Source organism: Syngnathus leptorhynchus, chromosome 8 (assembly GCF_054491065.1).
Source record: "Syngnathus leptorhynchus isolate UIUO chromosome 8, UIUO_Slep, whole genome shotgun sequence".
In the NCBI taxonomy this organism is placed as follows: domain Eukaryota; kingdom Metazoa; phylum Chordata; class Actinopteri; order Syngnathiformes; family Syngnathidae; genus Syngnathus; species Syngnathus leptorhynchus.
In genome coordinates, this window is record NC_141202.1 from 5,672,046 (window position 1) to 5,686,724 (window position 14,679).

Consider the following 14,679-nt stretch of genomic DNA (forward strand, 5'->3'; position numbering starts at 1 on the left):
AATGTTCTCATATCACCTTTAATCAGTCATTATTCTTATGCTATGATTAATATTTAATGAATTTCTACTACTAGAAAATTGATAAATATCAATATGCAATTGATAAATGTCAAGATGCAACACCACCGCAACATTACACAAGTCCGTCATCTATTATTTTGGAGGTTCATAGTCAGACTACCGTTGAATCGCGTTGTTGTTTATAAAGTTTGTCCCTCTTCTCTCACGGTACGCTCCTGTCAGGAAAATATGGCTGACAGGGAGCCTTGATACGTCTGTTTTGGTGCTTCGTCTGGCTGTTTCCTGCATTTGATTTGGACTCCAAGTGATCAAGTTGCCACATTTCAACTGAGGTAAGGCTAAAATGTTGCAGTGCATTATGAATAGCTGGGCAAACTTGCTGTCACGTGTACTACCCGTCTTTTAAATGTGCTATCATCTATCAGAGTCCAAACAAGCACATGGGTGACTCCAAATAAGCACCTTTCTCTGCAACAGTAAAAATCGGTACCACTCGTCCGGTACCGCGAGGTCCTTTGCAGTCTCATGCACGTGCATTAAAAACAACGATTGGTGCATTCTCGTGTAGGCAAAGCCAGCGATCGTTCCAAGATCGGATGTCTTGATCTACGTTTGTGTTACGCCGCATGCTATAATTGTGTTTATGTGGAGAATATAAATAAGCTTAGAAGAGAAATAATACATTATTGGCTTTAAATCTCAAGGCATCTAATCAGATATCGGATGGTGGTATTGGATTATAGTAATAATTTTCGAAATTTAATTTACACACTAGCCTTGTGTGTGCGATTGCAGTAAACATCTTTTGAGTGATCCCTCACTACTTCGTGGTTCGTTTATCACGGCTTCATGCATCGCGGATCCCCCCCCCCCTAAAATAGTTATAATAAGAGTTCTAAAAACAGTTGCAGTGTTGTGATTTGTCATAAAATAAGTTATAATAAAATACTTATGAAAACAGATTTACAGTATTTTACCTTGTTATAAAAAGTTGTTATAATATTAAAAGAGTCTTAAAATCATATTTACAGTATTTATACTTTAGTTACATATACATATTCATCTACAAAATGCGCACAGCGCTGCTATGGCAACTTGTGACCACTAGAGGCCCCCATTTAACTTATGTTAACAACAGAACATCACATCTACATGTTACACACACCCAGACACACACACACACACGTATAATATTTATATTTCTAATATTCATACAATATTTTATGTGTGTTTAATAAACAGAATAAGTTTAGGATGTGTAATGTGCCCTAAGACAACTTCTTTTGTGATTTGGTGTCATATACTTGAAATGAACTATGAATCGCTGTATGTTCGAATGCAATAAAAATAATAACAGGCATGAACATATCCTATATAGACCAGCAAGCCAAGCAATCCTGCGTTTGGCTGGTGACCGTCACCAAGGTGCACTCTCCATCTTGCATAAAGTCAGCTGGGAAGGGCTGCAGCATTCCTGCTACCCATAAGGGTACGAGTGGTATAGAAATTGATGGATGGCTGGCAAGTACACAAATGTACCAGTATTTGTGATTATCAAGGTTTTGTGAATTTACGGGGGAAAAAAAGTGAGTTGAGATAATCCGCTTAATTATAGACTTTAACAGCAGCACGTTGTATCGGAAGTTAATCCTCAATTTTGCTGTCAAAGCATTGCACCTATTTCAGATCATGCCTTCAGCCTGTGAGTCTCTGATTGACGACATTGAGGACATGGTGTCCTCTAGTGATCCCACTCCTCATGAGAGGCAGTCTGCTCGTAGGAGTATCATACCCAGAGCCAGGAAAAGAAATGCCATTTTGAACAGTGAGGAACTACAAGCTGACAGGTAGGTCATTGCATACATCTTTATCTCTTACTGCTAAGGAACTGATTTGTATTATATGCTATTCAAATGTTTTAAGACTTAGCCTTTCCATTCATAATCCTCTCAATGTCTTTCCAGTCTAATTCCTGGCACTCAGAAAATTTGGATGAAAACTTGGGGCTGCAGTCACAACAACTCAGATGGGGAGTACATGGCGGGACAGCTTGCTGCCAGTGGATACAAAATGACAAGTAAGAAACTTTCTGTGATCTGTATTGTTTTAAAATAATGGGAAATCTACTCAGCAATTAAAATGATGATACATACTAATAAGAAAGAAAATGTATGTTAAATATCGGAAGATTAAGTGCAATTTCACTTTAAATCAATTAAGTTGTACCTTATATGGCATTGGAATCTGTGTAATGATGTTATGAAACACAAGAGGGCAGTGTTGCCCTGTTTGCTGCAAATTCTCCCTCAACATTTCAGCTCTGCAATGTGCTGTGTGCTATTTCACATGCTTTAAATGTTATAAATGTTTTATTAGTAAGATGGGATTCTATAGTAATGATCTGTGATGGACTACAGAAATTGATAATCCTTTTAACATTTTTGAAAAAATGTTTCTGGGAAGCTAATGTGTGAGACTCCAGGAAGAAAGTTCTTCCCTCATTATGGGGAGTGTTAAAAAAAGATTGTCATTAGGTCTGTATAGATTTTAAGATTATTTAAAGATCAAACATAAAATTTATTAATTTATTTTTAATTTCTAAAGGTCATAGATGACATCCCCCCGCCCCCCCCCCCCCATGTGTCACCGGAGGACTTGAGATGAGACACCAGAATTCCTATTTTACACCAGAAAAGATAACTTGAGTTTTGTGTAAGGCCACAACGTGAATTTGTGCAGCATCAACATTGAATCTTGTCCATGCAGTAAATACAGTTAATGCCAGTGCATTATCCACCATTAGGAAGCCCAAATAAACGATGGGCTGAATTTTAATAGCAAAGTATCCAGTTTTACCTAAAAGAATCAATCACTGCTGCACTATATAACCTTCAGGGCTCTGGATTCACTTTTGATGTGTTTGTTTTTGAATGTCTACAAAGCCTATATAGTAGGAATTCTTAAATTGCCTTACCGTCAAGGTGCTTTGAATCTGTAATTAAATAAAAGTACCATTTGTCAGAAAGTAGGTGGAGAGTTGTTTTCTATTCTCGCTTTAGTTCCTGTGCGGCAAATATATCCACCTTTCTCCCAATCTGATTACTGTACATTGCTTCTACAGCTGTTTCAAGGTCCATTGCAAATAAAAGTGCAATTCAAGACAGTATAATGGAATAGTGTCTTGGTAATAAGATCAGAAAGTGCTTTTATGGATAGTATTTTCTTTTTTCTCAGTTCTCTTTTTTTTCTGTAGAATCTCATAATTCCTGGTTCTTATTGTGTGCTTGTTAAATGAATCTTCCAAATATTATGGTATGTGCAGCAACATAATAATACGCAGTCGGGGCACAATAAGACCTATACCGCTGAACTTACTGTTTTTCCATTATTTTTTTATTTATGGCCTAAAAAGTGTTTCTCATAGGTATCTACTGTCAGAATGTCTGTGTGAAATGTATGTTAAGGAATTTCTGTGCACTGGTGTGCCGTGAGATAGCATCAGGTGCGCCTTGGGGCAGTGACCTAATTTCACTTAATTGGGCCAAAAATTTATTTACTATTAATAATGTATCTATGCTAACCACAGGTGACAGGCACAAAGATGATATTCTCTTTAATTAGGTGGCAGAAGTTACATAATTAATTAGTGGATTCACTTTTTATATAGGTGCCATGGCTAGGTAGGAATGTAACCATGCAAAACCTACAACTTGACCGCCTTCTGGCAAAGGTTGGTGTAGAATATATGCATATAATACATAGTTAAGTTGTATGAAGAGCTTCAGTCTTATCATACCATTGTCGGATGTCTGTCATGAGCCTTCTTGGTTGGTATTCTTTCATGCCGTTAAGTAGTTTGAGGCTTCACCAACCATTGGGGAATATTGTTTCTCCCTATTGTCTACCACTTTCTGCCATGTCTGCAGGGTAGTGATTAAAGGGCCAGCAGCTCTCTGCTAAAGCTGAAGGATTAGTTTGATTGCATTTTCATTCCTCTCTGCAGTCTTCTGTCTTTTCCTCTTTGTTAGTGTTTTTCTCTGACCTCATGTTTTGAGAGGCCCCACTCCCTTACTTTTTGAGTGAGTGTTTTTTTCTTCAAATTGTTGAAAGAGAAATATGCACATCAGATTGATGCCCCATCATTTCATAAACACCTTTAGACAAAGACCAAGCTATAAAAAACATGACATCACCTTCTCCCCCTCCCTCACGTACTCTCCTCTTTCTCTTTCTGTAGTACTCCCCCCCCCCTCCAACTCTTTCATTCTTTCTCCAACTATGACATCACCTGGTGTGAAACGTAGTAGCAGTTATTGTGCTGGCGTCTAGATGGCAGCCTTACCACAAGAGAAGTGAAAAACAGGATGAGGTCATACTACAGCTAAGAAACACTCTTGTAAACAACCCTTTCTTTTCTCATTCACAATTTTTAGATGTGTAACTTTTTCTCTGCAATGTCTGTTGAATCAGTTTGTGTCAAGGAGCTGCAAAATATAGCTTTGTTTTTTAAGTTGTAAGTCTTTTTGCATGCTCTTTTTAGTTTTACCTACAAAAAAACATCATCCTCCATCAGTTGTTCATCAACATTCATGCAATTGCATTGAAATAAAAATAAATGAAACGTCATGCAATTCACAGCCTTTTGTCTCAAATGGCAGATTGCAGTGGGTCGCTTTGCTTTTATTGTGTTTACACCTGCTCAACTGTCTGTCTGGGCTTGTATGTGCTGGCCCACATTTAATGTCTCCCACTGTACGACCAAAGAGGGCACTGTTAACCCGTCATAGCGCACTGCCAGCAAACGGGCTCGTTGAGAGGCTGGAACAATGTGCCAGAAATTGACTTCATAGAAAGGCGTGTAGATAAATGCTCTCATGCAATCCTCTCCCTCCCTGTCTCTGTCGCTGCCAGCCGTGCTCACACAAAACACTTCAGTTATGAGTTTTACATAGCGGTTAGGCAAAACAACTCCCTTGTACACAGTGTCAGCCAAATGGGCTGCTCTTAGTTCCTTGTTTGGTCACAGGCAATTGGAGGATATGGCTTCTCAGGGGGTATGAGGTGTTTTGCTAAGATGATGTTGAACAACAGGTCTGCAGATATTTGAGCTGGGATGAACATTTGGTTGTTTTTTTTTGGTTTTCCTGTGGTTAAATGCAAATGACATATTATTGCCCCTTGGACTTTTATATTTATTATGCATGTCCTTTTATGCTTATTTTGAAACATCTCAACTTGTTATTTGTAATATTTCAGACACCACTTGTTTTTAATCCGCTCCGAGTGATTGCATTACATCACCGCAGAGTATTCTCGCTTTTAGTGTGTGGCTGTAGACGTCTCAGACGCAGCACCTCATTCATTCATAAATCGCAGGGTGAGGATGCTTCTGATTGGCCGGCCGTGCGCTACGCAATGTTACGCGCCGCCGTGTCATAGTGAGTGAAGCCTTAAAATGTTCCCTTTAACTCCTCCTCTCACATTTAGAAACGTGCACACTTGGCCGTTTGACAGACATACACTTTTGAGGTAACGAGAAGCGCTTCGATATAGGGCAAATGTATGATGCGGTGTGTGTGAGCTTTTGACAGCTGTCACTTTATGTGTGTGAACACACACACTGTCTTTCCGCTAACTCGCTCCTATATGTGTCTCACAGTCCACATCGCCGGATCGGAGAGGGACAATGATGTAAGGGAAAACGATGTAAGGAAAACAGGAGAGAATGTATCCGCGGGACAATGGATCAAGGTCGCAAGCCGAAAGAGACAGATGCAAAATTTAAAGCGACAGTCGGTCTCACAGAAGCAGACACTAGCGAGCTGCACGGCTGACTATATGCCGTAGTAGCTCAAGCGCTTTCAAGGTAAAGAGATAATAACAATAGACAAGTGGAGCTGACACTGGATGCACTAAATGGCTAAATGCATACGCTGAAATAATGTTTATCATTACATTTGCACTCGCTTCTATTTGTACTAAGACTCGAAAAGCGTCGAGCAGTTATATGACAGCCGGGGCGGCTGGTAATATGTAAATATGGATATGCAAATTCTTTTGTTGACAGGGTTAAAGCATTTTGAATATTAAAGTTGTCACCTAAACACACGGAATGCCTAAATTATCCTTTACTGAGTGGCTGTGTTTAAAAACATGTCTTATTTTTTTTCTCTCACATAAACACAGAAATGTACATTGTTAAAGATTTGCATTTTGTACTTGAAGTGGCGATAAAAAAATTCCAAACAAACATTTCCCGTAGTCTGGAATTCGCCTAAAGCCTACAAATAAACCATGAGTCCCACCCGTCAAGTGTAACCATTTAGATGCTCGGAAATTGGAGTGAGCTCAAGCCCCATGCGTGTGTGCGTGCGTGTGTGCGTGTACATGTCCGGGTGATCCTACAAGGTGACCCTCATGTTTGCAGCACCCAGGAACCTTTTAAAAGCGATGGGATTAGGTAACCCAGCCTAGCCTGCTTTTAAAATTCCCTCAAGAGAAATAGGGATGGAGAAAAGGGGAGAGTGGGATTGCACGAGGAAAGGAGGGATCATTGCTCAATCTCATCTATTGATTACTCTGAGGATAGGAATTTTGACCACATCAAAAATGTAATGAGAACTGCTTCTGTTGAAAAGACCAGAGCGAGAAAAGTTTTGACATTTTCACTTTGGTTACATGACAACAGCAGTTTTGTGCCTGAGAAGGTAAGAATATTTGGACGTTTTTAAAAAAACAATTGCTATTCAGCATGTGCAAGCAAATGCTGGAAATGTCCGACTATAAAAATAGAAGACATGTATGGAGTGTTCAGACTGCATGAGCGAGCATGTCAGTCAAAACAGAAACGATAAATCACGGCTCTGTTGTACCGATTCTGCTTCTCCACCAATGTGTAGATTTACTGCACTGCTATTTTGGTTACATTACAGTGAGCTAGGGTTGCAAGTACCAATTATTTATTTTTTTAATAAATTAATCCGTTGATTATTTTATCTATTCATCGATGGATCGGATAAAAAAAAGAACAGTTTTTAATTTCCAGCCCGGTTGTCAAAATCTGGACATTATTTCAGTTTGACGAGACAGAAAATACTCAAATATCAATTATATTTCTGTTCCTGGTTTGCTTCATAAAGTGACAGAAAATCAGTAAACAATATTTGATTGTTTTTTAAAAATAATAGCAGATGTTTGCAAATGTCCTATTATGATTCAATGCCGAGTTTGCGTTGAAAGACGACTACAGAAATCCGAATTTGGACATTTTGAATTAACCAAGGTCTCTAAGTGTTTAATTATGATAAAAAAATTGTGATTGATTAATTTGTTAATTCGTTGTTGCCACGTTTTCTGCACCCTTAGCAGTTCTGATGTTGTCTTCAGTCGAGATAGCAGAACATAGAGACTGAAAATAAGCTTTGCTCCAGTGCCATTCACCACAATTTGAGAAAAATGCTTGCCCCAAAAGACGTTGGTCTTGTTATCCACACTAAAAAGGCAACAGAAAGAAAAAATAGATTCTCAAAATGTTTGCAATATTTATATGCTGTATTGTTAATTTCAACGCGGTCCATCAACTAATGAAGCAACATGGGGATAAACGATAGGAGATACTGAAAATGGGATTTCCCGCCAGGTTTGGTTGGTTGGTGATGTATTCCCTATTCCCCACAGAAGTCATCCAGCGAGTCACCCCTTGTTATCCCAGGAAAACTGCCTGCATTCTGCAGGGATTTAAGATACCCACAAGGGAATACCATAAATGTAATTTGAGCAACGGTATAAAATTGAAGCCATTGGATCAACAGAAAGGAGGAATTGTCCAACAAGTTTTGAAAAAGCCAAATTGATTTTATTTTACATTTTTGCAAGTTGTTTCTGCTTGTTCATCTTTTAGGACACATTTGGAAATAATGTAACTGATTGCTTGACAATCGCCCAGAAAGAAGCAAAAACAGATCGATGTTCTTTGACATTTTCTTTGTCTGGTTGTCATTTAGTCACTGATTTGGAATAATTAGCTTGTCCGTTCCATTGAAAGCTGATCTTTTTGCTCTCTCTTTCTACTAATTTCTTCTCCCTTTTGTTGTCCCTGTCATCTCTACTCAACAAAAACAAATGTGTAATTTCGCTCATAAAGAAGAAATTATCGCTTGAAAGACATCAGCAATTAATGTGACGCGAGGATGACGGTGAGTCTGTGCGAATGAGTTTCAAGCAAAAGAAATCCACAATGAGGTTTTCAAGGGCATGCAACAAATGGTTTTTCAAGCCCCCCCCCTCCCACACCTACCGTTTTGTATCGTTTTGAAACATGACCCCTGGTTTAGTTTCAGACATTAGTGGTATAATTGTTGACCACCTGCTGAAATAGAAAGCAAAGTGCATGTTCGTGTAAGACCACCTGCTCAAGTGAAGCCTTTGCTGCATTCGATTGAACACTGTTTGGGCTTACTGGTTTATATGCTGTATAAAAAGCCTGTGGGGAAAAAAAATAAAGGAATATGAGAGCAGTTGGGAAGGTTAAAGAATTCAAATATTTTGCAGTGTGTGACACTACTGCTGTGTGTATGGGCATGTCATTGGTTTTGTAATAAATTAATTCTACACGCCCCCTGTCTCATCTTTCCTTCATACATATAAATGACTTGGCTATGTGTTAGATTTCCATGTGAGAGCACAGATATTAGATAAAGTAGATTTAAAAGCTGTGAATGATTTCAGCAGCCGGTTTAATTTGAATCTGTGCGGACAAAGTAACCTTGATCACTAAGCAGAAAAAAATGATTGGAGATGTTGGGAGGACATTGCTTGACCAGAGAAAAGCTTGCATGAATCTACAGCAAGCAGCTCGTGAGCGTGCCTTGAGACCCATAATTTGTCGGTTGGCTATTTGACAAATAATAATTGAGCTTGTTTTTGTTTATGTTTACACTGGAACGAGTGTGTGCTTTCAAATTCAGTCTTTTTCCTCAGGGTCCTTATTTTGAAGAGAAAAAATATCATTCAATATATATATCAATATTGACTTATATGAAGGACATATCTGTTCTCAATTCATCAGTGCCATCCCATAATAACTTCCCGCGTGAATGTATACAGCTTCATTTTTCTTTTAATAAATGAGGCCTCTGATGATCCTTCATTCTCTTAAATTTTGGAAATTAGTTATGCTGTGGCAATCTTTAATAATTTATTTTCATTTCGATCACGAGTCTCCTATTTGTTAGACCAGTGTATGTCATCTTGTGACTTGCATAAGGGTCAACGTTAAAAATATTTTGATACAGTGGTGCCAAACTGAACAAAACTGAAAAGAAAAGAGGTAGCCAATTATGCCTGACATCATCCCACAAACAGTCTCATGACTGAATGGCATCATTTCTTTTTTTGGGGGGGCAGAGACACTAATTTCTTTCATTTCTACATGGTGTCACGGTATTCACTATTCATGTAATGTCTTTATGTTGCAGAAAACATGATTTGTATTTGCTTTGCCACCTTCTTAAATAACTAATTATGGAGCATAACTATTAAGAAGTGAAGACATCTTGTGATGTTCTAAAAATCTTAATCCTTGGACATCAAACTATAGTAAACGCCTGCCTCATATTTATCCCCCCCCCCCCATCCTTCTAAATTCACAATCTCATCCTATTTGACACTTTGTCTCCGGTCTGTGACAAGTGGCCTATTGATCTTCGACCCCCCCCCCCCCACCTCCCTTGCAGTGTTAAAGAAGTGATTGATATTTTTCGGTGTGGTTTTGCATAGTTCAAAGGCAACTCATGCTTTTAGATCAACTTTGTTAGGAACAATTCTGTTGTATTTTCCCATTGAACCAAGGTGGCTTTACAGCTGTCACTGCCTTCACTTTGAGGTTGGGAAGCGATCAACTTTTCATCAGCGATGGCTTGAAGCGTGGCTTACAGCTGCAAATGAGCTGAGTGGAACAGATGACAGCAGGACCCCCACTGTGCTGTTTGAATGACAGAATGAGTACTCGCATATAACATGTCACGGTGAGCCAAATTTGAGGTGGGATGCCCTTTTATAGGTAAATGAATTATTATAACTTGAGTTCTTCTAATTTGAAAGCCTCCAAAAATACATGAAATACCGGCTTGTCTCTTCACAATGTCTGGTGACGCGTTGGCCGGTTCCTATCTTGGTGTGCCGTTATCCATTCACAGCTTGATTTAGATCCTGACCACACAAAGAGATTCAGATGAGTACAGCCGCCAGATTAGCATATGAAAAGACGGTGACAGGACATGTGATCATTTTGATGCCATCTGCTGTCATTGAAATTTCTTTGAGGGTGATGCGTACCTGTGCGTTTTGCTGTCTGTCGAGGTGTGCGGACCATGTGTACATTTACAGCGAGTACAGTACACCCACTTTCCACTTGTGTTAACATTTTTTTTTCCCCCATTGCGATTTCTTATTAAACACATACTGTGATCCAATACATGTATTATTTACTCTGAAAAACACATCAAATTGTTTCATTTTGTCATGATTTATTCATTTGGAGGCAAATTCTCCGGGATACAACCATGTCTGCACCACCTAACTAATGTATTCATGCTCAGATGCATGGAAGCTTTCACGCGAGGAACTTAAATATTCCATAGCTACTTGGTGTCCTTTAGAAGTTCTCCGCAATGTTTCAGTTGAGACTCTTTGAGGTATGTTAAGAATCTTCTGGATCCTCCATAGATGTTTCTATTGAAACGGGTTTACTAATGTTGAGATGATGCCTTTTACATCTGCATATTTGTGACATGTTAGACCGACTGTAATGGTGCTTTCAAGCTTTGGTTTGTTTTCCCTCTTGGTGCAGAATGTTTATTGAACACGGTAATCCAACTTGATTTTACACCAGATGATCCACACAGTTCCAAATTGAATTGGCATGCTTTTGTTTATGGAGAGAAAAACATCTAATAGTTTTTTTTTTAACTAATCAGGCTCATTCTGAAAAAGAATAATGTCATAAAAGGATAAAAATGAGAGACTTATTTGCTTCTCCCCCCTTAAACTGTGTGTGCTTTTATATTTACTGTTGTAGTGTAGGGATAGATTGCCCCAGACTTTAAATAATATAATAATAATAATCTAATTAATCGACAGGCATTCACAATTTACTTTAATCTACCACATTCCTTTTTTTTTTTTTTTTTTTTTTTGCTTCTTCCTTGTCTTCTACAACATGTGACTTTTGTCCCCATATCCTTTTGTTAAATAATACACTTCCAAATTAAAGGTGCTGCATTCATATTCCTTATAATCCCAAGATTTGAACTGTTTTGCTGAACAAAGTCAGAAAATACATCCGCTTTCCTTGCTGATGCGCAAGGAAAACGAGAGACACGTAACTTGTGTGCGTTTGCGAGTTGGCATCATTCGAGTAAGAGAAGGCTTTCGAATCGTCTCTTTTTCTGCCAACATCCACATTCCTTTTACCACCATGTGCTAAACACTTGGGCCAGAATCTCATACGGAGGGTTGGAGGCTGTGATTAAGGGCTTTGCGGTGTTTGTTTCAAATGCATCGGTATGGCAGCCAGACTTGGATCTGGTAGTATGTTTGAGGCAATAAAGTTAAAATTTAATGCATTATAGTGATTATTTCCAACATGGTTGATGTGCAGGTGTGTGCAGATGAAGCTATGTGTGTTTGTCGATGATGCATTTAATTTGCAAAGACATTGCCAATTGAAGCTTATCTCGTGCTGCTTTGCAAAATATGTTTCCCTTAGATTATTTCACCACGCTAAATTGTTATTTGCATATTTACCTCAACTCTATTTCAAAGTGCTCATGACGAGTTTAAATTTTCCTCCCGCTTTCTTCAAGCAGTTTCAGAAAGACTGCTTGAAGCATCTCTCGGTCCTGCGAAATCGTTCTCACGATTTTCTTGCCAATTTTGCAATAGTTGTCTTAGCAACTCTCTCCATCTCATTTGCCTCAGTATCTTTAGCTTTTAAACGACATTACCATCCTTACTCTAACTTTATTTGCATCTCAGTTGGGCCAGTTTGCTGTCCTGCTGCTACCTTTGTTTATGCACTTATCTTTCTATTCTTCCATCTATTTATTTTTTCAAAATTATTTCGTCATTCTCTTTCCCATGTTTGATGGACTCAAATTCTTGATCTCATTCAATGTCTTACACACCTCTAGGCTGTTTTCTTTCAGTTTAGTCGGACAACTCATTGCGTTTTGGAAAGTGTCAGAAGAGGAATGCAAATGAGTCGCGGGGATTGCACGATGAGCTGGCTTCAAAACCATGATATCATATGGCCGTGTTATGGGCCTGTGCCTTCGAAGCCACCAGGATGCCCCCGTGTGCTCAGTGCATCAGGAAAAATAAAAGTGCTCTACATCTGGGCTATTTGCATACCATTTGCATTTGAACCCCAACTGGCTGTTTTTGGAATGCCAAGAGGCTAAATTCAGTATTTATTACTCAGGCCCATGACTAGTTCCACATTTTTGTGGCATTTGCATCTGATTTGCATGTCCCTCAGCCTGGTTGTGGGAATATGGGGCCAGATGACCTAAATTGTTTCAATTCCACTTTGAAATGAGGAAAAAAAAAAAACGGACGGATAAAGGCCTCATATCACTATTAATCGAATTAGGCTACTTAACATATGAAGGCGTAAATATCGGAAGGGTTATTAGCCACAGTGGCAAGTCAAAGAAAATTGCTTTTTAACTGAACTCATATTCCACGGAGATGTGTGACAATGTGCGTGCTTGCGTGTGTGGTCTAGAGATTGAACAATTTGTGCTCTCAATGTTGATCACAAAGCTCTCCTTTCTCTTTCAAAGTCTTCTTCATCTTCTAGTTTGTCAAGGATGGACAGTTTCGTTACAATAAATCAACCTTGAGCGTCTTAAGTCTTTGAAAGCAGACGAACGGATGGGTGAATGGATGGATGGATACTTTTGGTGTTATAATAGTAAGAATAATACTGTGTAGTTGACATCAGTTGACCTCTCACTTTTATTCAATTGTAAGCTTTAGCCCCACCTGCCACAGTTCATCCAGGGCAGGTGAGCTTTTACATACAGGTGGCTTCTACGCTGCGCTTTCTTTGTATTTGTGTTCCAGGGGTCAAAAAAAAAGGAAGAAAACACACACACCTGCATGTTTTTTTGGATCTCATCCAGGTCATTTCATAGTTACTGCAAACAAATGTATGACTTATTCTTTTGGAATACACTTAACACGCACACAACAGCTCGCATGCACATCTCTCAATGAAAGTGAAGTGCCATAGCCAAGGGCAAATAAACAACTGTGATGACAGTTGTTATGTCAAAAATGTAGGGCATCATTATTAAACCCTAATTTTCCCCTAAGTTTAGCTGGTTCGTCTCATATTCGCATGAAATTACAGTACTTACATTTCTTTCTCTTTATATTTAATTAGTCAGCATTGATCTGATTTTCTTTCACTGAGGCAAAATGTGAACTTGCTGAGTAGACATCTTGAAGGTTCCGTAATTCTGGAAAAACGTGCGGTAAAAGTGAAATCACAAATAAAGACTGTCTATCTAACCTTCCTCCTGCCCTTAAAGGCTGACTTTCTTGCCCTTGACTCTTAACAGTCTCCCTGACTGTGTGGAACATCTTTTCATGCTTGCACTGATGACCATAATGGTTTTCTGTCTGGGCCGCAGACTCGTGATTGGCCCCAATTAGTGCTTGAAACTGAGGCTTCATATCATTGTCTCTATGCAAGGTGGGATGTGCAGTAGCAAAAATCGTTTCTTTCCCCCACGTGTACGCAGCTCAATAAATCACCGTTAATACGAATTTAAAATCACAGTGAAGCCATTATCACATTTTTATCACTACCACTGGAATCTTTCTAGCTCATATGTGCTCTATGAGTTCTTTTCTTTTCTCTAGCTTAATGTTTTCAATGTTATTGCGTGTTTTTCAGCGTTTCTAGTCTTTTCCTGTCAGCTGGAACGCATTTGCTGGACCCAGGTGTACCCATTGGCAGCCAAATTAGTACTTGGCTTGACTCAGCATTCATCATTCCTGTTCCTCTCTAAGCATTGCTCGCCTATTATCTTGAATTAACCCGACTTAATCACCTATCATTATGCCTCTACACATTGGAGTGACTTTAAAGTGAAACCTCTAAAGTTGAATACAGTTTGTTCTGTGACATGGGCGAACACGTGATTATTTTGGATTTTAATAATAAAGTCCAAAGTCTTTGGACAGTCACGTTTGTCCGTCCTGCCAGCTTCCTTTTTGAATGGCCAGGTTGATTGGCTTCAACTTGAAGGCTGTATTGTAGACATTACGCTGCATTGAGCAAAACAGATATGAATGCTGATCTGATTGCTTCAGTTAGTGCAGATTTTCTGAAGAAAACATGGCACTTCAACATGGAGCAATGAATACAATTGTGAAGCTACGAATAGTGACGCTGTCAAGGTTCTTTAAATTTGCAACCAAGCAACAGCCTCGTTTGAGTCTTTTGCATTACATCTAGGGTAAAAACTTGTGTCTCACTCTAACTTTGCAATACTTTTCCCTCTGCGCGGCCTTTGCACCCAATTTTTCTAATGCCTCCCCATTTCGGCCCACTTTCCTCCCGTTTCATGTTCCAGCACCGTGCGA

At 39.0% G+C, this 14,679-nt stretch overlaps 1 protein-coding gene across 3 annotated transcripts in view; it reads left to right on the top strand.

The window, feature by feature from the left end:
• The first annotated feature begins 184 nt into the window (after nucleotides 1–184).
• Nucleotides 185–14,679, top strand: part of cdkal1 (CDK5 regulatory subunit associated protein 1-like 1) — a 127,399-nt gene continuing 112,904 nt past the window's right edge. The window contains exons 1-4 of one of the 3 annotated variants that reach the window (XM_085919162.1): nucleotides 220–353; nucleotides 1,400–1,607; nucleotides 1,691–1,868; nucleotides 1,986–2,098. In XM_085919162.1, the coding sequence (XP_085775288.1) occupies nucleotides 1,532–1,607; nucleotides 1,691–1,868; nucleotides 1,986–2,098 (367 nt within the window). In that variant the 5' untranslated portion in view covers nucleotides 220–353; nucleotides 1,400–1,531. Of the gene's footprint in view, nucleotides 354–1,399; nucleotides 1,608–1,690; nucleotides 1,869–1,985; nucleotides 2,099–14,679 lie in introns of all 3 variants that reach the window. The other 2 variants (XM_085919163.1, XM_085919164.1) reach the window with 2 other exon arrangements.